This window comes from Heterodontus francisci, chromosome 8, assembly GCF_036365525.1.
Source record: "Heterodontus francisci isolate sHetFra1 chromosome 8, sHetFra1.hap1, whole genome shotgun sequence".
Lineage (NCBI taxonomy): Eukaryota > Metazoa > Chordata > Chondrichthyes > Heterodontiformes > Heterodontidae > Heterodontus > Heterodontus francisci.
In genome coordinates this window covers 100542363-100567084 of record NC_090378.1, presented here as the reverse complement: position 1 = coordinate 100567084, position 24722 = coordinate 100542363, and the positions used below count along the sequence as shown (strand labels likewise).

At 45.9% G+C, this 24722-nt stretch overlaps 1 protein-coding gene across 3 annotated transcripts in view; it reads left to right on the top strand.

Annotated features, from left to right (window-relative positions):
- The first annotated feature begins 2395 nt into the window (after positions 1 to 2395).
- The window catches only part of qsox1 (quiescin Q6 sulfhydryl oxidase 1), a 144495-nt gene continuing 122168 nt past the window's right edge, over positions 2396 to 24722 (top strand). For 2 of the 3 annotated variants that reach the window (XM_068037832.1, XM_068037831.1), the window contains exon 1: positions 2396 to 2744. In XM_068037832.1, coding sequence (XP_067893933.1) covers positions 2498 to 2744 — 247 coding nt within the window. In that variant the 5' untranslated portion in view covers positions 2396 to 2497. The remainder of the gene's footprint in view (positions 2745 to 24722) is intronic. The other variant, XM_068037830.1, reaches the window with a different exon arrangement.

The following is a 24722-nucleotide window of genomic DNA, read 5'->3' as shown; positions in this document are numbered from 1 at the left end:
ACCGCTGGGTTGAGCACTACCTAGAACTGTACTCCAGGGAGAATGCTGTCACTGAGACTGCCCTCAATGCAGCCCAGCCTCTACCAGTCATGGATGAGCTGGACATACAGCCAACCAAATCGGAACTCAGTGATGCCATTGATTCCCTAGCCAGCGGAAAAGCCCCTGGGAAGGACAGCATTACCCCTGAAATAATCAAGAGTGCCAAGCCTGCTATACTCTCAGCACTACATGAACTGCTATGCCTGTGCTGGGACGAGGGAGCAGTACCCCAGGACATGCGCGATGCCAACATCATCACCCTCTATAAAAACAAAGGTGACCGCGGTGACTGCAACAACTACCGTGGAATCTCCCTGCTCAGCATAGTGGGGAAAGTCTTTGCTCGAGTCGCTCTGAACAGGCTCCAGAAGCTGGCCGAGCGCGTCTACCCTGAGGCACAGTGTGGCTTTCGTGCAGAGAGATCGACTATTGACATGCTGTTCTCCCTTCGTCAGATACAGGAGAAATGCCGTGAACAACAGATGCCCCTCTACATTGCTTTCATTGATCTCACCAAAGCCTTTGACCTCGTCAGCAGACGTGGTCTCTTCAGACTACTAGAAAAGATCGGATGTCCACCAAAGCTACTAAGTATCATCACCTCATTCCATGACAATATGAAAGGCACAATTCAACATGGTGGCTCCTCATCAGAGCCCTTTCCTATCCTGAGTGGTGTGAAACAGGGCTGTGTTCTCGCACCCACACTTTTTGGGATTTTCTTCTCCCTGCTGCTTTCACATGCGTTCAAATCCTCTGAAGAAGGAATTTTCCTCCACACAAGATCAGGGGGCAGGTTGTTCAACCTTGCCCGTCTAAGAGCGAAGTCCAAAGTACGGAAAGTCCTCATCAGAGAACTCCTCTTTGCTGACGATGCTGCTTTAACATCTCACACTGAAGAATGCCTGCAGAGTCTCATCGACAGGTTTGCGTCTGCCTGCAATGAATTTGGCCTAACCATCAGCCTCAAGAAAACGAACATCATGGGGCAGGATGTCAGAAATGCTCCATCCATCAATATTGGCGACCACGCTCTGGAAGTGGTTCAAGAGTTCACCTACCTAGGCTCAACTATCACCAGTAACCTGTCTCTAGATGCAGAAATCAACAAGCGCATGGGTAAGGCTTCCACTGCTATGTTCAGACTGGCCAAGAGAGTGTGGGAAAATGGCGCACTGACACGGAACACAAAAGTCCGAGTGTATCAGGCCTGTGTCCTCAGTACCTTGCTCTACGGCAGCGAGGCCTGGACAACGTATGCCAGCCAAGAGCGACGTCTCAATTCATTCCATCTTCGCTGCCTTCGGAGAATACTTGGCATCAGGTGGCAGGACTATATCTCCAACACAGAAGTCCTTGAAGCGGCCAACATCCCCAGCTTATACACACTACTGAGTCAGCGGCGCTTGAGATGGCTTGGCCATGTGAGCCGCATGGAAGATGGCAGGATCCCCAAAGACACATTGTACAGCGAGCTCGCCACTGGTATCAGACCCACCGGCCGTCCATGTCTCCGTTATAAAGACGTCTGCAAACGCGACATGAAATCGTGTGACATTGATCACAAGTCGTGGGAGTCAGTTGCCAGCATTCGCCAGAGCTGGCGGGCAGCCATAAAGACAGGGCTAAATTGTGGCGAGTCGAAGAGACTTAGTAGTTGGCAGGAAAAAAGACAGAGGCGCAAGGGGAGAGCCAACTGTGCAACAGCCCCAACAAACAAATTTCTCTGCAGCACCTGTGGAAGAGCCTGTCACTCCAGAATTGGCCTTTACAGCCACTCCAGGCGCTGCTTCACAAACCACTGACCACCTCCAGGCGCGTATCCATTGTCTCTCGAGATAAGGAGGCCCAAAAGAAGTAGTAAAGTTACATACTATGACATAGAATGCACAACACCATTCCGTACAACTGGTATTTGCCGGCGTCATTGTTGCACAGATGCCTCCTCCCGCTTGACTTCATCTAACCCTAATAGCATTCCCTTCTATTTCTTTCTCTCTCATGTGTCTATCCAGCTCCCCCCTAACTGCATCTATGCTATTTGCCGTGTGGCAGCGAGTTTCACATTCCCTGAAGTGTCATATTATCGGTGAAATTGAGGAACTTTAAAAAGAGCGAAGCAGCGCACAAACTTGTCCAAAGGGTTACTGGATGTGAGGGCGAAGGCATTGCATAGCAGCTCTGGAATTATAATTGTAAATATGCAGTACACTTTAATTGCACACAACCGGATCTGATATTTGCACAGTCTGTATTGACTCAAATTAAAATGTATAAATAGGGATATTATACCAGACGTAAATGTGTTGATAAGATTATTTGTCCCGTGCACATGATCTGATCTGTTTTTTTTTAACACAGTAAAAGGAACCTTGCTCCTCCCTCTGACTCCCCGCACGTAGACAATGTTGTTTTGTGAAGGTTAGAGTTCGGTTTGATTCTGGATTCCTCAGACATGGCGCAGCGTTGGGATGCGGTTTTCGTGTCTTTAGCGGCGATTTCCCTCTTGGGAACCCCTGGTGCGGTCTCCGGAGCTGGGCTTTACTCTCAGAGTGACCAGGTCACCCTGCTGGACACGGACAACTTCGACGAGATGCTGTACAACTGCAGCAATGCCTGGCTGGTGGAGTTCTACGCCTCTTGGTGCGGATATTGCATCGACTTCGCTCCGGTGTGGAAGTCGCTGGCGAGGGATATCAAAGGTTTGGGCTCTGACTTGCTTTAGCCTGCAGTGTGTGTGTAAAGACAAGGGGGCACCCCATAGGGAGCTGCCACTACAAGAGTCTAAGGTGTGCTGCTTCATGTTTTTGTTTCCAGCATTGTAGTCATTGAACTCTCCTTGAGGTATCACTCTCTCTCTAACCTTAGTCACAGTGCTGGCAGTTTCCGTTAGCCACATTATGATGCTCCCAGTACAGGTGGGGCGGTGGGCGGGGGGGGGGGGGGGGGCGGGGGGGGGAGATTGATGGGATGGTCCTAGCACCAGTACCATTCCCAGTCCCCTCGTTCCCACTGTGCTGCCAGCCTTCGCCTCCCAGAACCCTAGCCGCCAACTCCTAGTTCCATTATTTTGCATGCTGCTGTCAAGTTTCACTATTTTCTGCTCTGTTCGTTTTTAGTTCCCCTGCAGCTATCCAACATAGCTAATTTTTTGGAGGAGAATGGGGTTGGGATTTGAGAGAGTTTAAATACCAGAATTAAATTCCGCTGTTGATCTGTTCAACAGTTGTCTGCGTCAGTGTGTGTGCAATGTACCACTTTCAATCAATAGAATAAACCAGGGACACAGGGTTTATGCTGGATGCTGAGTGAGGATGGAGGCAGATGACAGCATGAGCGCAGAATGCAGATGGTAAGAGAAAAATAGAATGCTTATAAACCTTTGGCAATGAAATCAATGAGTGTTCCTGTAAAGGATAGGAAGTAAAATGGAGAGAAGGTCAGAGGCTGGGATAACTTTCAAAGAAGGACTTTCAGGGCTGCTTATTTGCAGTGAGATTAGTATGGCAAAGCAGATAATGTTCTGTTAATGTTTCATAGTGAGTGATGCCACACTGCTCATCCGCACTGTAAGTTCTCTCAGGACCTTGTCAAGCTCTTTCTTAAAGGGCTATAGTAAATGATCATCTGGGCTGGGAGACCCCATCCAAGGAACCACAATCAATTGCAGAACAGCATTGGCCAGAATCTGAGAGAAAGCAATACCCCCACCCTTTCAGCCTTGGACGATTTGTAGTAAGGACACCATTGGTGGAGGTGGAATATCATTAAAGAAAGAGCAATGCCCTTAAAAATAGTGCCTCATTGAGGTATCATGAGCAAGGCCAGCACGCTAAACAGAAAAGAAATTGTTCCAGTGAGTCACACTGAGAATGTTGGGAAGGTTCTACATTTTTGACTGCCCTCTGGCTGTTAATTCGCAGAGTACCGCTAGATACAATTCATGTTTAAAACTTCTTTCTCAACAAATTTGGACTCAACATGCAGTGAACTCTCTCATTTGTGCCAGAAAACTGTTGAACTCCAAGGCTTCATATGTGCTCTGATCTTTCACGCCAAACACACACACTTTTGTGCGTTGTTTCTTTTTACAAGTAAACGATGGTCCCTTGAAGTCATAAATCTGATTAAGAAGACTCCACACATCATGGCCAACTGTCCCAAACGTGTTTATTGGGATGGTACATCCTGACAGAGACTGATGAATCCAACAGACAGTTCCTGGAGTAATGTCTGCTGCAGTCTAAACACAGTCAAAGCTGCTCCAGGCCAAAGAACTCTTCCTTTCCACCCCTTACCCCACCCGAACAAATGTCTGTTCTGATTCCAGACTGCTGGACTAGGCTGCCAAATGGAGAATAGTGCCAGGCAGTCAATGTAGCCATTTGCATGTGGTCAGCCTGGAGAAGGCAATCAATAGATCTTTGGCCTCCTTGTCTCGAGAGACAATGGGTAAGCGCCTAGAGGTGGTCAGTGGTTTGTGAAGCAGCGCCTGGAGTGGCTATAAAGGCCAATTCTAGAGTGGCAGACTCTTCCACAGGTGCTGCAGATAAAATTGGTTGTCGGGGCTGTTACACAGTTGGCTCTCTCCTTGCGCTTCTGTCTTTTTTCCTGCCAACTGCTAAGTCTCTTCGACTCGCCACGCTTTAGCCCCGCCTTTATGGTTGCCCGCCAGCTCTGGCGATCGCTGCTAACTGACTCCCACGACTTGTGATCGATGTCACAGGACTTCATGTCACGTTTGCAGACGTCTTTAAAGCGGAGACAAGGACGGCCGGTGGGTCTGATACCAGTGACGAGCTCGCTGTACAATGTGTCCTTGGGGATCCTGCCATCTTCCATGCGGCTCACATGGCCAAGCCATCTCAGGTGCTGTTGGCTTAGTAGGGTGTATATGCTGGGGATGTTGGCCGCCTCGAGGACTTCTGTGTTGGAGATAGGCCATGTGAAATAGGGCAGCAGGGGAGAGTGTGAAGAGGAAAGTGGGAAGAGCTGGAGCAATGGACTGATTAACGGGCTGAGGGATCATGGTAATGGCGGGGGCGGGGGAAAACGAAAGAATCTGCAACACTGGGTGGAAGAGTAGGGAGCAGCAGAAACAGAGCAGGGTGCAGTGGGGAGGGGATGTGGGAGAGACGTAAAAATATTTGTACCAAAAATGGTTATGCTCTGATTCATGCGAGAAATAATGAAACAGAGCCATACAAAGGCAGGAAAAAAGATTTCCACACAGTGCCTGCGAAACAGCTTAACACTTCATATAAAGTACTTTTGAAGTGTAGTCACTGTAATTCTGTAGGCACACGTGACAACCAATTTGTACAAAGCAAGATCCCACAAATGGTGATTGGATTATGGTCGGTTAATCAATTGTATTGGCGATGGTTGAAGAACTATTGTTGAGGACATCAGGAGAGCTTTTCGTTCTTCAATGGGATCCTGTTTGTCTGAAGAGGCAGACAGAACTTTAGTTTAACTTCTCATGCGAAGGATGACATGACTGATCATAGATCGTTCACTCGGTACCGCAGATGTGAAAATCTGTACAGGTTAGACCTCAGCTGATTCCTCCATTTAATGCTTTACTTTCAGTCTTTAAATTACAGCTGTCCATGTCAACTGCTACCCCTTACTGACAATTAAATAGTTCAGTTGTGAGTACTGCCTTGGGTACAATTAATGCCATTTATTTGTAGGCTTCCATGTTTAAATTCTCCAATTGAAAAAGGAGGCGCCAGTTCTCAACCTTGCCATTTTTACAAGGGAAATCTCACCATCAATGTCTGTTTTAAAGAGTGCATTTTATGAAGGGTGGACACATAATGCAGTGCGTAACAAAGAAGTAGCAAGCACAGCAAGGGGATCTGTGGGTGGCACAGTGACGCAGTGGTTAGCACCGCAGCCTCACAGCTCCAGCGACACTGGTTCGGTTCTGGGTACTGCCTGTGCGGAGTTTGCAAGTTCTCCCTGTGTCTGTGTGGGTTTCCGCCGGGTGCTCTGGTTTCCTCCCACAGCCAAAGACTTGTAGGTTGATAGGTAAATTGGCCATTATAAATTGCCCCTAGTGTAGGTAGGTGGTAGGAGAATGATGGGGATGTGGTAGGGAATATGGGATTAATGTAGGATTACTATAAATGGGTGGTTGTTGGTCGGCACAGACTCGGTGGGCCGAAGGGCCTGTTTCAATGCTGTATCTCTAAACTAAACTAAAATATTAGGAGTACGGTCATGGTTTATGAACCATGAGATGTGCTGCATTCTCAGATACAATTGATCTGATGATCTTATAATGCGTATATATATAAAATGGCTGTCTTGAGTCTTAAGTGTACTCACAAGTTTGTAACACAATTTTACAAAGATTTTTTTAAAAGTTGTGATGTTGGTGACAGTCCTTTTCATAGCTGTGAGAGTTTAAGGGCAAGTTACAAGAACTGAGATTATCTGTAGAAAAGCTATTTGCCACCTCTGTGTGGTATTTGATCGTAATGTTTCCGCATGTTGATAGCTTCATGAATCCCAACTTGATCTCACCTCCACTGTTTCAACTGGTAACAGTCTAGAGCTGAAAATCTGAAGCCTTCTGTCGCCCGTTAACCACAGAATACCATCAGAACACATTCCTGTCTTCAGTTTAATGTCTGCAAAAGTAGTTTTGTTGCTTGAAAAATTTGTTTTGCAACAGCAAAATGATCCAAAATCAGGAATTGTGCCAGCTGTATAAACAACATCAACGACAGTATTCAACCAACAAAACCAAACAGTGATTCAGAAATAGAGGCACAGTTACATCAATGGTGATATACAAAGCTTCCATTGTCAGTCTCAACAAAGGGAAGAGCAGGAAGTTCCCATACCATAGGGCCCTTTCAAGGTGCCAATGCAATAGGATGTGCGACAGTGCACATGGCTTCTTGGAAGTGATCAGGTGAAAGGCAAGGGAGAAGCATTCCATGTTTCACTGGAGGATTACGCAGGTTAACATGACCAGCTTGATTGTTTTAGAAGCATAGATTGACCTTGGAAGGAGTGCAGCAGAGATTCAGCAGAATGTTAACAGGACTCTAAGGGTTACTTTATGAGTAGAGGTTATATTAACTAGGCTTGTATTCCCTAGAACATAAAGGTTAATGGATGATTTGATTGAGGTTTTTAGGATTTTGAATGGAATTGATAGGGCAAATAGAGAGAAACATTTTCCAGTATGGGAGTGTCTAGGTCTAGGGAACATAACCTTGAAATCAGGAGAGAAGTTAGGAAATGCTTCTTTAAGCAAAAGATGGTAAGAATGTAGAACACTCTCCTCTCTTCTCTAGGGAGAATGAGGAATTGAAGGAAATTAGCATTAGTAAGAAGGTTGTATTGGAGAAATTAATGGGACTGAAGGTTGATGAGTCCCCGGGACCTGATATTCTACATTCCAGAGTATTGAAAGAGGTAGCTATGGAGATAGTGGATGCATTGGTGATCATCTTCCAAAATTCTATAGATTTTGGAACAGTTCCTACAGATTTGAAGGTAGCAAATGTCACCTCACTATTTAAGAAGGAAGGGAGAGAGAAAATGGGGAACTACAGACCTGTTAGCCTTACATCAGTATTAGGGAAAATGCTAAAATTTATTCTAAACGATGTGATAAATGGACACTTGGATACGAATGATCTGATTGGGCATAGTCAACATAGATTTATGAATGGGAACTTATGTTTCATGAGCCTGTTGGAGTATTGTGGGGATGTTACTAACAGAATTGATAAAGGGGAGTAGGTGGACATAGTATACTTGGATTTTCAGAAGGCTTTTGTTCAGGGAGGTGGTGGTGTAGTGGTAATGTGACTGGACTAGTAATCCAGAGGCCTAGACTAATGCTCTGGGGACATGGGTTCAAATTCCACCATGGCACATGGTACAATTTGAATGAAATTAATGAAAATCTGGAATTAAAAGCTAGTCTAATGGTGACCATGAAACCATTATCAATTGTTGTAAAACCCATCCAGTTCACTAATGTCCTTCAAGGAAGGAAATCTGCTGTCCTTACCTGGTCTGGCCTACATGTGATTCTACAGCAATGTGGTTGACTCTCAAATGGCCTAGCAAGCCACCAGTTCAAGGGCAATTAGGGATGGGCAACAAATGCTGGTCTTGCCAGCGATGCCTGCATCCCATGAAAGAATAAAAAAAGTCCCCCACAGGAGCTTGGTTAGCAAAATTATGGGATAGGAGGTAATACACTGGCATGGATTAAGGATTGGTTAACAGGCAGAAAGCAGAGAGTAGGAATAAACGGCTCATTCTTGCATTGGCAGGACTAGTGGAGTACCACAAGGATCAGTACTTGGGCCCCAGCTGTTCACAATATATATCAATGATTTGGATGTGGGGACCAAAGGTTATATTTCCAAGTTCACGGATGACTCAGAACTAGGTGGGAATGTATATTATGAGGAAGATGCAAAGCGGCTTCAAAGGGATTTGGACAGACTTAGTGAGTGGGCAAGAACGTGGCAGATGGAATATAATGTGGAAAAATGTGAGGTTATCCACTTTGGTAGGAGGAATAGATGTGCAGAGTATTTCTTAAATGGTAAGCGATTAGAAAGTGTAGATGTACAAAGGGACCTTGGTGTCCTTGTCAATGCCACTCAAAACTAACATGCAGGTGCAGCAAGCAATTAGGAAGGCTAATGGCATGTTAGCCTTTATCACCAGAGGATTTGAGTACAGGAGTAGTGAAGTCTTGCTTCAATTGTTTAGAACCTTGGTTAGACCGCACCTGGAGTACTGTGTGCAGTTTTGGTCCCCTTACCTTAGGAAGGATATTATTGCCATAGAGGGAGTGCAACAAAAGTTCACCAGACTTGTTCCCAGGATGGTGGGACTTTCCTATGAAGAGAGATTGGGGAAACTGGGCCTGTATTCTCTACAGTTTTGAAGAATGAGAGGTGATCTCATTGAAACCTACAAAATACTTAAAAGGATAGACAGGGTAGATGCAGGTAAAATGTTTCCCCTGGTTGGGGAGTCCAGAGCCAAGGAACACAATTTCAAAATAAGGGGAAAGCTACTTAGGACAGAGATGAGAAGAAATTTCTTTACTCAGAGGGTTGTGAATCTTTGGGAATCTCTACCCCAGAGGGCTGTGGAAGCTCAGTCATTGAGTATGTTTAAAACAGAGATTGACAGCTTTCTAAATACCGATGACATAAAGGGATATGGTGATAGTGTGGGAAAAAGGCATTGAAATGGATAATCAGCCATGATCATATTGAATGGTGGGGTAAGCTTGATGGGCTGAATGACCTACTCCTGTCCCTATGTTCCTATAAAGCAGTAGATGCTAGCTCAATTAATAATTTTAAATCTAAGATCGGTAGATTTTTGCAAACCAATGATATTGAGGAATATGGAGCCAAGGCCGGTAGATGGAGTTGGGATACAAATCAGCCATTTTATCACTGCATGGAACATGCTTACTGGGTTGAATGGCTTACTCCTATTCCTAAATTTTGAGGATGTGATATTTTGGATATAGAGGCCTTGGGAAAGGTCCAGAAGTGATCTACAAGAATGATTCCTAATTTAAATTACTTTGGCTACTCAGATCGCCTGAAGAGGAATTTTCCAAAGTATTTTTTCCCTTATTGGCTCTAGATTATTTCTCTTTTTTTGTCACTCCCAAGAGATTATATGGCTGGAGGGGTGGGGAGGGAAAGGAGGGGAAAAGGAATGAAGGGTGGAAACGTCTAGTCCTGGTACTCCAACCATCATGGTTTGATGGACCAGCTTGCCTTTTCTTCTTCATTAATTTTGTACGTTTGTGTGTAACTCACCCCAGGGTTCATATAACCTTGACCGTGATCCAAAAGATCCAGCATTACTCCCTGCTTAGATGACAAGTGACAAATAAGGAACCCTTTCGATGTACAGAATTATGGGTTATTTGTCCAGGTGGGACAATGGGATCCAACCTGCCAGGCCTCAATCTGTTCTCGTCAGTCCAAATGAACTAACATTTGTTGGAAGGATCCAGAAAAAGTCTGTTGGAAAACAGGACAAAATATTGCCATTGAAAACATCAAGCCCTCCCATTGTTGGATAATAGAAATGAAGAGCAGCATATGAAGTCCTGTAATGGAGGTTTAATTGAGCTTACAGTATTAATCTCAATTACCTGTGATCTGAATTCTGAAGTATCATAAGCAAGGGGTAAATTTGTAAGCAAATTGTTCAAATATAATGTTGAACCTTTGGAGTTACAATTCATCAGAGATTTTGGTCAATGAGATGCTCACTGTGAATTCTGTTGTAACTATCTTGATCATGTGACATCAGAATAAGGATGCCTATTCACAAGTCATTTGTTAATGAAATTTCATTGCAATGAGTCATCAGCTTGCTGAACTTCTGACAGTATAATAATCTGCAGTGTCTTTTTTTTATTTAGAGATACAGCACTGAAACAGGCCCTTTGGCCCACTGAGTCTGTGCTGACCATCAACCACCCATTTACACTAATCCTACATTAATCCCATATTCCTACCCCATCTTTCCTCAATTCCCCTATACTATACTAGGGGCAATTTATAATGGCTAATTTACCATCAACCTACAAGTCTTTGGCTGTGGGAGGAAACCGGAGCACCCGGCGAAAACCCACGCGGTCACAGGGAGAACTTGCAAACTGCGCACAGGCAGTACCCAGAATTGAACCCAGGTCGCTAGAGCTGTGAGGCTGTGGTGCTAACCACTGCGCCACTGTGCTGTATGATGTAGAACTGATTTGGACTCCAGTTTGGGAAGCTAAATGCAACATTAACTGCCTTGGCTTTGTGTCAGCTAGCCAGACTGTACACCTTTTCAGCAACACAGTTGAATGCCTGGTCAACCTATGCAGCCTGCATAACCTGACCTTTTCCCATCCTTGCTATTGCTTAGTTTGTACAGCCTACCAAAGCCAATACTTCGCTGAGTCTGTACGAGTCCTCCATGAGTATCCAAGACTCTGGTTAGTTTATGACTTAACTATAAGATTTTTCTCCAGACCCTTTTGGAGGAAGCCTCATCTTTTATTCTTGGATATGAGATTCCTTGTGGATTGTGGATAATCATCTCAGCACTCTTTTTTTGAAGCAGCGATAGTGCAAGCGAGGTGGCAGCTGGGAAGGTGAGTTTCAGTTTAAATTAACTTACCTCGTGATTCGGCAGACACGGGGACTGCTGGGTAAGTAAACCTATATATTTGGGCAGTGGATAAACCCGAAACACTACACATGTAGTGTCTCCCACCCATCCTCCTCCTCTAACCAAAAAAAAAGGACTCTTGTGTGGAGGGTTTGGTAAGGTAAGGTTTTCCTTTAATTTTAATCACTGTTGTCAATTTAGTGCGGAGGGGATGGAAGCTAGGGCAGTTGCATGCTCCTCTTGCAGGATGTGGGAGGTGAGGGTCACCACTTGTGTCCCTGCTGACTTCACCTGTGAGAAGTGCACCCAACTCCAGCTCCTCGCAGACCGCGTTAGGGAACTGGAGCTGGAGCTGGATGAACTTCGGATTATTCAGGATGCTGAGGGGGTGATAGCGAGCAGTTATCGGGAAGTAGTGACACCTAAGTTACAGGATAAAGGTAGCTGGGTGACCGTCAGGGGAGGGAAAGGGAATAGGCGCACAGTGCAGGGATCCCCTGTGGCCGTTCCCCTCAATAATACGTATACCGTTTTGGATACGGTTGGGGGGGACGACCTACCAGGGGAAAGCCACAGTGGCCAGGTCTCTGGCACTGAGCCTGGCTCAGTGGCTCAGAAGGGAAGGGGGGAGAATAGGAGGGCGATAGTGATAGGAGATTCAATGGTTAGAGGAACAGACAGGAGATTTTGTGGTCGCGAACGAGACTCCCGGATGGTATGTTGCCTCCCGGGTGCCAGGGTCAGGGATGTCTTGGATCGAGTCTGCAGGATTCTTAAGGGGGAGGGGGAGCAGCCAGAGGCCGTGGTATATTTCGGTGCCAATGACATAGCTAGGAAAAGGGATGAGGACCTGAAAAGCGAATATAGGGAGTTAGGTTGGAAGCTGAAAGGCAGGACGAGCAGAGTAGTAATCTCAGGATTGTTAGCCTTTCAGTGCAGCAGCTTTTTCGGGAGCAGCGCGTGAGCGAGTGAGCAGCTGGGAAAGTCAGTTTGAAAGTAAATTTAATTTCCTTTTGTTTTTCGGCGGAGGCCAGGGGGCTGCTGGGTAAGTAAAACACTATATATTTGGGCGGTTTAAAATAACTTTCCTTTCAGTGCAGCAGCTTTTTCGGGAGCAGCGCGTGAGCGAGTGAGCAGCTGGGAAAGTCAGTTTGAAAGTAAATTTAATTTCCTTTTGTTTTTCGGCGGAGGCCAGGGGGCTGCTGGGGAAGTAAAACACTATATATTTGGGCGGTTTAAAATAACTTTCCTTTCAGTGCAGCAGCTTTTTCGGGAGCAGCGCGTGAGCGAGTGAGCAGCTGGGAAAGTCAGTTTGAAAGTAAATTTAATTTCCTTTTGTTTTTCGGCGGAGGCCAGGGGGCTGCTGGGTAAGTAAAACACTATATATTTGGGCGGTTTAAAATAACTTTCCTTTCAGTGCAGCAGCTTTTTCGGGAGCAGCGCGTGAGCGAGTGAGCAGCTGGGAAAGTCAGTTTGAAAGTAAATTTAATTTCCTTTTGTTTTTCGGCGGAGGCCAGGGGGCTGCTGGGTAAGTAAAACACTATATATTTGGGCGGTTTCATGCTCCTCTTGCTCAATGTGGGAGCTCAGGGACATGGCTGATGACCCTGACTCCTTCACGTGCAGGAAGTGTGTCCAGCTGCAGCTCTTGTTAGACCGCATGACGGCTCTCGAGCTGCGGATGGACTCACTTTGGAGCATGCGCGATGCTGAGGAGGTCGTGGATAGCACGTTTAGTGAATTGGTCACACCGCAGATTAGGATTGCTGAGGGAGAAAGGGAATGGGTGACCAAAAGGCAGAGAAAGAGCAGGAAGGCAGCGCAGGAGTCCCCTGCGGTCATCTCCCTCCAAAACAAGTATACTGTTTTGGATACTGTTGAGGGAGATGGCTCACCAGGGGAAGGCAGCAGTAGCCAGGTCCATGGCACCGTGGCTGGCTCTGCTGCTCAGAAGGGCGGGAAAAAGAGTGGAAGGGCTATAGTCGTAGGGGATTCGATTGTAAGGGGAGTAGATAGGCGGTTCTGTGGTCGAAAACGAGGCTCCCGAATGGTATGTTGCCTCCCAGGTGCACGGGTCAGGGACGTCTCAGATCGGCTACAGAACATTCTAAAGGGGGAGGGTGAACAGCCAGTTGTCATTGTGCACATAGGCACTAATGATATAGGTAAAAAACGGGATGAGGTCCTACAAGCAGAGTTTAGGGAGTTAGGAGCCAAGTTAAAAAGTAGGACCTCAGAGGTAGTAATCTCAGGATTACTACCAGTGCCACGTGATAGTCAGAGTAAAAATGAAAGAATAGTCAGGATGAATGCGTGGCTTGAGAGATGGTGCAGGAAGGAGGGGTTCAGATTTTTGGGACATTGGGACCGGTTCTGGGGGAGGTGGGACTATTACAAATTGGACGGTCTACACCTGGGCCGGACTGGAACCAATGTCCTTGGAGGTGCTTTTGCTAACGCTGTTGGGGAGGGTTTAAACTAATGTGGCAGGGGGATGGGAACCAATTGAGGTCAGTTGACAGTGAGGAGGTAGTAACAAAAGCCTGTAAGAAACTAGATAATGAAGTCAGTGTGTCTAAGGGGAAGAGCAGGCAGGGAGCAGATGATGAATATAAAGGGACTGGTGGTCTGAGGTGCATTTGTTTTAATGCAAGAAGTGTAGTTGGTAAGGCAGATGAACTTAGGGCTTGGATTAGTACCTGGGAGTATGATGTTATTGCTATTACTGAGACTTGGTTGAGGGAAGGGCATGATTGGCAACTAAATATCCCAGGATATCGATGCTTCAGGCGGGATAGAGAGGGAGGTAAAAGGGGTGGAGGAGTTGCATTACTGGTCAAAGAGGATATCACAGCTGTGCTGAAGGAGGGCACTATGGAGGACTCGAGCAGTGAGGCAATATGGACAGAACTCAGAAATAGGAAGGGTGCGGGACCAATGTTGGGGCTGTATTACAGGCCTCCCAACAGCGAGCGTGAGATAGAGGTACAAATATGTAAACAGATTATGGAAAGATGTAGGAGCAACAGGGTGGTGGTGATAGGAGATTTTAATTTTCCCAACATTGACTGGGATTCGCTTAATGTTAGAGGTCCAGATGGAGCAGAATTTGTAAGGAGCATCCAGGAGGGTTTTCTAGAGCAGTATGTAAATAGTCCAACTCGGGAAGGGGCCATACTGGACCTGGTGTTGGGGAATGAGCCCGGCCAGGTTGTTGAAGTTTCAGTAGGGGACTACTTTGGGAATAGTGATCACAATTCCGTAAGCTTTAAAATACTCATGGACAAAGACGAGAGTGGTCCAAAAGGAAGAGTGCTAAATTGGGGGAAGGCCAACTATACCAAAAGTCGGCAGGAGCTGGGAAATGTAGATTGGGAGCAGCTGTTTGAAGGTAAATCCACATGTGATATGTGGGAGGCTTTTAAAGAGAGGTTGATTAGCGTGCAGGAGAGACATGTTCCTGTGAAAATGAGGGATAGAAATGGCAAGATTAGGGAACCATGGATGACAGGTGAAATTGTGAGACTAGCTAAGAGGAAAAAGGAAGCATACATAAGGTCTAGGCGGCTGATGAAAGACGAAGCTTTGAAAGAATATCGGGAATGTAGGACCAATCTGAAACGAGGAATTAAGAGGGCTAAAAGGGGTCATGAAATATCTTTAGCAAACAGGGTTAAGGAAAATCCCAAAGCCTTTTATTCATATATAAGGAGAAAGAGGGTATCTAGAGAAAGGATTGGCCCACTAAAGGACAAAGGAGGAATGTTATGCTTGGACTCAGAGAAAATGGGTGAGATTCTAAACGAGTACTTTGCATCGGTATTCACCGAGGAGAGGGACATGACGGATGTTGAGGTTAGGAACAGATGTTTGATTACTCTAGGTCAAGTCGGCATAAGGAGGGAGGAAGTGTTGGGTATTCTAAAGGGCATTAAGGTGGACAAGTCCCCAGGTCCGGATGGGATCTATCCCAGGTTACTGAAGGAAGCGAGAGAGGAAATAGCTGGGGCCTTAACAGATATCTTTGCAGCATCCTTAAACACGGGTGAGGTCCCGGAGGACTGGAGAATTGCTAATGTTGTCCCCTTGTTTAAGAAGGGTAGCAGGGATAATCCAGGTAATTATAGACCGGTGAGCCTGACGTCAGTGGTAGGGAAGCTGCTGGAGAAGATACTGAGGGATAGGATCTATTCCCATTTGGAAGAAAATGGGCTCATCAGTGATAGGCAACATGGTTTTGTGCAGGGAAGGTCATGTCTTACCAACTTAATAGAATTCTTTGAGGAAGTGACAAAGTTGATTGATGACGGAAGGGCTGTCGATGTCATATACATGGACTTCAGTAAGGCGTTTGATAAGGTTCCCCATGGCAGGCTGATGGAGAAAGTGAAGGCGCTTGGGGTCCAAGGTGTACTAGCTAGATGGATAAAGAACTGGCTGGGCAACAGGAGACAGAGAGTAGCAGTAGAAGGGAGTTTCTCAAAATGGAGACGTGTGACCAGTGGTGTTCCACAGGGATCCGTGCTGGGACCACTGTTGTTTGTGATATACATTAATGATTTGGAGGAAAGTATAGGTGGACTGATTAGCAAATTTGCAGACGACACTAAGATTGGTGGAGTAGCAGATAGTGAAGGGGACTGTCAGAGAATACAGCAGAATATAGATAGATTGGAGAGTTGGGCAGAGAAATGGCAGATGGAGTTCAATCAGGGCAAATGCGAGGTGATGCATTTTGGAAGATCCAATTCAAGAGTGAACTATACAGTAAATGGAAAAGTCCTGGGGAAAATTGATGTCCAGAGAGATTTGGGTGTTCAGGTCCACTGTTCCCTGAAGGTGGCAACGCAGGTAAATAGAGTGGTCAAGAAGGCATACGGCATGCTTTCCTTCATCGGACGGGGCATTGAGTACAAGAGTTGGCAGGTCATGTTACAGTTGTATAGGACTTTGGTTCGGCCACATTTGGAATACTGCGTACAGTTCTGGTCGCCACATTATCAAAAGGATGTGGATGCTTTGGAGAGGGTGCAGAGGAGGTTCACCAGGATGTTGCCTGGTATGGAGGGCGCTAGCTATGAAGAGAGGTTGAGTAGATTAGGATTATTTTCATTAGAAAGACGGAGGTTGAGGGGGGACCTGATTGAGGTGTACAAAATCATGAGAGGTATAGACAGGGTGGATAGCAAGAAGCTTTTTCCCAGAGTGGGGGTTTCAATTACTAGAGGACACGAGTTCAAAGTGAAAGGGGAAAAGTTTAGGGGGGATATGCGTGGAAAGTTCTTTACGCAGAGGGTGGTGGGCACCTGGAACGCATTGCCAGCGGAGGTGGTAGATGCGGGCACGATGGAGTCTTTTAAGATGTATCTGGACAGATACATGAATGGGCAGGAAGAAAAGAGATACAGAAGCTTAGAAAATAGGCGACATGTTTAGAGAGAGGATCTGGATCGGCGCAGGCTTGGAGGGCCGAAGGGCCTGTTCCTGTGCTGTAATTATCTTTGATACTCTTTGATCTTTGTTACCGGTGCCACGTGCTAGTGAGGCTAGAAACAGGGAGCGAGTGCAGCTGAACACGTGGCTACAGAACTGGTGTAGGAGGGAGGGATTCAGATATGTGGATCATTGGGATTCCTTCTGGGCAAGGTGGGACCTGTACAAGAAGGACGGGTTGCATCTGAACTGGAGGTGCACCAATATCCTGGGCGGGAGGTTTGCTAGAGCCTTTCAGGAGGGTTCAAAATAGTTTGGCAGGGGGACGGGAATCGGAGCTACGGATCAGTGGATGGGGTAGCTGTTGAACAGGCAGATACCGAGTGCAGAGAGTCTGTGAGGAAGGTTAGACAATTGACACGACAAAGTTGCAGCCAGTATGATGGGTTGAAGTGTGTCTATTTTAACGCAAGAAGTGTCAGAAATAAGGGTGATGAACTTAGAGCATGGATCAGTACTTGGAACTATGATGTTGTGGCCATTATGGAGACTTGGATATCACAGGGGCAGGAATGGATGTTGGATGTTCCGGGGTTTAGATGTTTCAAAAGGAATAGGGAGGGAGGTAAAAGAGGTGGGGGAGTGGCATTGCTAATCAGGGATAGTATCACAGCTGCAGAAAGGGAGGTCGTTGAGGAGGGTTTGTCTATTGAGTCATTCTGGGTGGAAGTCAGAAACAGGAAAGGAGCGGTCACTTTGTTGGGAGTTTTCTATAGACCCCCCAATAGCAACAGAGACACGGAGGAACAGATTGGGAGGCAGATTTTGGAAAGGTGCAGAAGTAACAGGGTTGTGGTCATGGGTGACTTCAACTTCCCTAATATTGATTGGAACCTCCTTAGTGCAAATAGTTTGGATGGAGCAGTTTTTGTCAGGTGTGTCCAGGAAGGTTTCCTGATTCAATATGTAGATAGGCCGACTAGAGGGGAGGCTATGTTGGACTTGGTGCTTGGCAACGAACCAGGCCAGGTGGCAGATCTCATGGTGGGAGAGAATTTCAGTGATAGTGATCACAACTCCCTGACCTTTACTATAGTCGTGGAGAGGGACAGGAGCAGACGGGATGGGAAAATATTTAATTGGGGGAGGGGGAATTATAATGCTATTAGGCAGGAACTGGGAACAGATGTTCTCAGGGAAATGCACGACAGAAATGTGGAGGTTCTTTAGGGAGCACTTGCTGCGACTGCTGGATAGATTTGTCCCAATGAGGCAAGGAAGGGATGGTAAGGTGAAGGAACCTTGGATGACAAGAAATGTGGAACAGCTAGTCAAGAGGAAGAAGGAAGCTTACATAAGGTTGAGGTAGCAAGGATCAGACAGGGCTCTAGAGGGTTACAAGGTAGCCAGGAAGGAACTGAAGAATAGACTTAGGAGAGCTAGAAGGGGACATGAAAAAGTCTTGGCGGGTAGGATTAAGGAAAATCCCAAGGCGTTCTACACTTATGTGAGGAACAAGAAGATGGCCAGAGTGAGGGTAGGGCCGATCAGGGATAGTGGAGGGAACTTGTGCCTGGAGTCGGAGGAGGTAGGGGAGGTCCTAAATGAATACTTTGCTTCAGTATTCACTAGTGAGAGGGACCTGGTCGTTTGTGAGGACAGCGTGGAACAGGCTGATATGCACTAACAGGTTGAGGTTAAGAGGGAGGATGTGCTGGAAATTTTGAATGATATGAGGACCGATATGTCCCCGGGGCCAGACGGGATATACCCAAGGATATTACGGGAAGCGAGGGAAGAGATTGCTGCGCCTTTGTCAATGATCTTTGTGTCCTCACTGTCGACTGGAGTAGTACCGGATGATTGGAGGGTGGCAAATGTTGTTCCCTTGTTCAAGAAAGGGAATAGGGATAACCCTGGGAATTATAGACCAGTCAGTCTTACATCGGTAGTGGGCAAATTACTGGAGACGATTCTGAGAGACAGGATTTATGATTATTTGGAAAAGCACGTTTTGATTAGAGACAGTCAGCATGGCTTTGTAAGGGGCAGGTCATGCCTCACAAGCCTTATTGAATTCTTTGAAGATGTGACAAAACACATTGATGAAGGAAGAGCAGTGGATGTGGTGTATATGGATTTTAGCAAGGCGTTTGATAAGGTTCCCCATGGTAGGCTCATTCAGAAAGTAAGGAGGCATGGGATACAGGGGAAGTTGGCTGTCTGGATACAAAATTGGCTGGCCCATAGAAGACAGAGGGTGGTAGTAGATGGAAAGTATTCAGCATGGAGCTCGGTGACCAGTGGTGTTCCGCAGGGATCTGTTCTGGGACCTCTGCTCTTTGTGATTTTTATAAATGACTTGGATGAGGAAGTGGAAGGCTGGGTTAGCAAGTTTGCCGATGACACGAAGATTGCTGGAGTTGTGGATAGTGTGGAAGGCTGTTGTAGGTTGCAACGGGACATTGACAGGATGCAGAGCTGGGCTGAGAAGTGGCAGATGGAGTTCAACCTGGAAAAGTGTGAAGTGATTCATTTTGGATGGTCGAATTTGAATGCAGAATACAGGCTTAAAGACAGGATTCTTGGTAGTGTGGAGGAACAGAGGGATCTTGGGGTCCATGTCCATAGATCGCTCAAAGTTGCCACCCAAGTTGAAAAGGTTGTTAAGAAGGCGTATGGTGTGTTGGCTTTCATTAACAGGGGGATTGAGTTTAAGAGCCGCGAGGTTATGCTGCAGCTCTATAAGGCCCTGGTTCGACCACACTTGGAATATTGTGTTCAGTTCTGGTCGCCTCATTATCGGAAGGATGTGGAAGCTTCAGAGAGGGTGCAGAGGAGATTTACCAGGATGCTGCCTGGACTGGAGGGCATGTCTTACGAAGGAAGATTGAGGGAGCTAGGGCTTTTCTCATTGGAGCGAAGAAGGATGAGAGGTGACTTGATAGAGGGGTACAAGATGATGAGAGGCATAGATAGAGTGGATAGCCAGAGACTTTTTCCCAGGGTGGAAAGGGCTATCACCAGGGGGCATAATTTTAAGGTGATTGGAGGAAGGTTTAGGGGAGATGTCAGAGGTAGGTTCTTTACACAGAGAGTGGTGGGTGCGTGGAATGCGCTGCCAGCGATGGTAGTAGAAGCAGATACATTAGGGACATTTAAGCGACTCTTGGATCGGTACATGGATGATAGTAGAATGAAGGGTAGGTAGTTAGTTTGATCTTAGAGTAGGTTAAAGGTTCGGCACAACATCGTGGGCCAAAGGGCCTGTACTGTGCTGTACTGTGCTGTACTGTTCTATGTTCTATGTTCTATGTTCACTCTCTTGGAGCAAAGGTGCTGATGTCTTTTAGAAAATGGCTGTTCTGTAGGAAGCAGTTTTGGATGCTGTATCTTTCTTGGGTTTTGTATTGCAATGTTAGAAATGGCGATTACGTTTGTTTCTTCCTTAAAGTTTTAGTTCCTTCTGCCCTGTCATCTTCAGGTGTATATGCTAGGTCCAGGTTGGTTGCGATTAAAATAGGTGCAGGGAGGAGATCTGCTCTAAATTCCCAAGTGGACAAGCTAATAATGAAGTTGCGAACATGTGGTACAAACAGATTACCTTAAGAGTTCAATGTCTACTCCAGTTCTAATAACTTGTACTCAAGGCTTTGTTTTATCTTCTTTCATCCCTCTCTGCTGATGACATGTTCCTAATGTTGAGGGTTGTGTGTTTAAACTGGGTGCAGGATCATTGTCCTGTTATGCTTGCTCCAAGCCAGTTGTCCAAGCCACTACTGGATGGAACCTCACAAGATTTGGCTCTGCAATTTTGCACTAGTCAATGCACTACATTGAGACTCTGAAGTGTAAAAGGAGAAAGAAATATGAACAGCCAACTCTGTTGTAATACCCCAAACAATCACCACTTAACCCACTCCAGCAATGCAGCCAGACAATTTTAGTTTTAGAGATACAGCACTGAAACAGGCCCTTCGGCCCACCGAGTCTGTGCCAACCATCAACCACCCATTTATACTAATCCTACACTAATTCTATATCCCTACCACATCCCCACCTGTCTCTATATTTCCCTGCCACCTACCTGTACTAGGAGCAATTTATAATGGCTAATTTACCTCTCAACCTGCAAGTCTTTGGCATGTGGGAGGAAACCAGAGCACCCAGAGGAAACCCACGCAGACACAGGGAGAACTTGCAAACTCCACACAGGCAGTACCCAGAATTGAACCCGGGTCACTGGAGCTATGAGGCTGCGGTGCTAACCACTGCGCCACTGTGCTGCCCACTAATAAGCAAACTTGCAATTAGAGAAGTGAAAGCTGATACATGGAAAGGCGAGGTCGAACATCACATTGAAGAAAGTTAAGGAGCAATTTGGCCCCTCACTGAGCAGCAATTGCATAATTACAGGTGCCACAAGTGAGCAATTCATTCCAGTTAAACATTGCAGACAAGCTCCACATCAAAGGCCCTTAAGAACAGCTCCCTGCAGAGAATGTTGTAATTTGTTAGCTTAAATAGAAGAGGTGGAAATAAGGTTGCCAACGCTCAATGTTAATCCGCAGGTTACATCACATGATCTCCTGCCTCCAACCAAAGCATTATTTTTCCATCTCCAATAGCTCTATTATTAATTAATGAAAGTTTTCAAAGAAAATGAAAAAGGGTAACTTTTGATTTTTTTTTCTCATCAATGTTCCAGTGATTAGTTTTTAATTCCTGGAGATCCTGGGTCAATCCTGGAGGGTTGGCAACGCAAGGTAGTTGCCATCCATTAGGTAAATGGACAAGAAGCAGGCACTGGGATTGGTGGCACGTAAGGGGTTAAAGCATGAAAGTTGAGTAACTGCGAAGCAACCATTTGCCACCAGCTTGCTGGCACAGACTGGCAGCTCAAAGGAGCAGTAGGGACACCAGGCCTGGGCATCCACTTAATTCCCCACTCTGCAACCATCCTCGGCAGAGAGCACAAGTGACTTACTCCCACACTCTGCGAATCTTGCTTTCAGCAGCTGTGCAAGAGCAAGCTATGGTCCCACTGCAGAGATGAGAGCACATAATTTAGACTGACACTCCAGTGCAGTGCTGAAGAAGTGCTGTGTTGTCAGAGGTGCCATCTTTTGGATAAGATGTTAAACTGAGGCCCCGTCTGCCATCCCATGTGGACTTGAAAGATCCCTTAGCACTAATTTGAAGAAGAGCAGAGGAGGTCTCCCTGGTGACCCGGCCAATATTTATCCCTCAAACCAACATCACTAAAAGCAGATTAACTGGTCATTATCACATTGTTGTTTGTGGACTGTGCTGTGCTCAAATTGGCTGACACATTTCCTAAATTACAACAATGTCTACAAAATACTTAATTGACTGTAAAGTGCTTTGGGATGCCCTGAGGTCATGAAAGGCATGATATAAATACGAATTCTTTCTTTCTGATTGCTACTTCCCCACATTAGCACAGATTAGATTGGTAACTGGGTATGTGAAGGACTGATGATCTGAAAATGTGCCCTGTTACTGTAATGCAGTGTGTGGAACTGCACTGTGCTGTACTTTTCCAGCGGAAGTGTGATATAAAAAGGGGAGGCATGGCATAGAAACAGAGGAGCAGAAACACTGGGAGTTCTGTCAATTGAGACCAGATTTAATTGTGACTCTGTGAATCTCCCCTGCATCATGTGCTTACCCACTCGGCCTGGGAATTATAAAGGGGAGGGAGGCAGAAATTTTAATTTAACCCGCTCATCTGGAAACTGACAAATCAAAAGCAGCACTGGTTTTTCATCCATCTGAAACCAATAGAAAGTAATATCTGGCAGGGTGCAAAACCAGTGTTCGATGCAATCCTCTGAGCTTTTGCCCTGGAGCGTAAGTTAAAATTGCCCCCAAATATCACCTTCACTATTGTCTCAGTTGCACTGCGCTTTCTTGAGCTGTGTCATACAGACCAGGAGATTCGGAGTCTTTTGCCAGTCTGTCGTGAGTTACCTGGTCTCGGATGGAATAGATTGAGGGACAGACTTGTTCTGAGTACCTCATGTTTAAGGTGGGGCAAAATAAGCCAGGTTTCCCACTACTGAAACATATGCAGTGATTCCTGCTATAGGTTGCTTGTGGGGATGTTGGGTGAGGAGAGGGACTGGGTGTAGCTTCAGTGCTGTCGTGGCTGACTGCCTGCCAACACTAGTAGTCTAGGCTTGTGAGTGGAAAAAAATAGGTGAGAAGCTAAGGGCCTGAAGCCATCAGGCAGCAGAAGCCAGCTTTTTCAGCAGAAGGGAAATCAAAAGGCTGACAAGATAGTTCTTTTAAAATCCTTGAAGGATCTGACATTGGCAGCTCCAGATGGCAAGGCTGGCAAATGTTACTGCTGAAAGCCACAGTATTATGGTGTTTACACAGAGCGTCTTGTGCTGCTTTGTGTGGTGGGGGAAGATATAAACAGAAATTCCTCGCACAGTCCTGGGCAACCCTCCAGTCCTCTGGCATCACCCCTGTATCTAAGGAGGATTGGAAGATTATGGCCAGCTCCTTTGCAATTTCTACCCTTACTTCTGTCAGCAACCTTAGATGCATCCCATCCACACCGGGTGACTTATTCACTTTAAGTACCGCCAGCCTTTCTAGTACCTCCTCTTTATTTTTTATCTCATCCAGTACCACAATTGCCTCATTTATTGTTTGGCAAAGTTTCTTGATACATATGAAAGTACTCATTTAGTACCTCAGCCATGCTTTCTGCCTCACAACAGATCTGCACTTTGCTCCCTAATCAGCCCCACCACTCCTCTTACGACCCTTTATACTTAATATGGCTACAGAAGACCTTTGGATTCCCTTTAATATTATCCACCAGTCTATTTCTGGTGCTGTCTCTTTGTCCCTCATATTTCCTTTGTCACTCCTCCTCTATACTACTGATAGTCAGCCTAATTTGCCCTTGTATTATCAAACTGATATTTGTCATGTGTCCCCTTTTGCTGCTTCATCCTATTTTCTAACTCCTTCATCAGCCAGGGAGCTCTGGCTTTGGTTGCTCTCCCTTTCACCCTTGGGGAACTAGACTGTGGCCTTGCCATCTTCTCTTTATAAGCTGCCCCCCCCCCCACCCACCCCACCCCATTGCTGCTTTGTATTTCTACCTGCCAGCTGTTGACTCCAGTTTACCCAGGCCAGATCCCTCATCAATTTGCTGAAATTAGCCCTCCTCCAGTCAAGCTCTTTTATTCTATATTGTTCTTTGTCCTTCTCCATAACTAATCTAAACCTTATGCTACTATTCCCAAGATGCTCCCCCCCACTGTGACATTCTCCACGACCTATTTCATTCCCCAGGACTTGGTCCAGCAATGCTTCCTTCCTCGTTGGGCAGGAAACATACTGATCAAGAACGTTCTCCTGAACATACTTCAGAGATTCTTCTCCTTCACTGCCCTTAACTCACTGTTCCATTCAATATTGGGACAGTTAAAGTCTCCCATTATCACTACTCTATATGTCATGTACTTCTCAAAAATTTCTCTGTAAATCTGCTCCTCTATCTCCTTCCCATTATTTGGTGGCCTATAAAATACTTGGGAACTCGATTTTCAGAACTTTTGCTGACAGCATCGGCACTTTGCAAAGTGGCTGAGAAAGTGCTACCTCAAGGAAGGACCTTCTTTTGAATAAAAAGACCTTCCAAAGAGTGCCTGGAAGTCATTTGTGAGCATTTAAGGGTAAATCTGGTGGACTTTCCAAGCTCTGTTGCTGGTACTGAAATATCACACAGTTGGGTCTAAGCCAGTAGACTTGCTGTGAAAACAGACAAAGTGTTTGGTGAGCGAGTGAAAAGTCTTGGACGATTGAGCGGGCACCCAGAACCCAATGTCTATATGTATGAAAGTACATGACATGTCTGTTGGTACAGAGAGCACTTTAAAGAAAGCAAAGAGAAAAATTAAAAGGCAAAGAGAGAGAGAGGGCATCTTTATAAACATGTCAAGAAATAAAAGACTTGGTACAAAAACGAAAACACCAAGTAGCTCCTTTATTATTTCTTAATTGCAACCAAATAGATT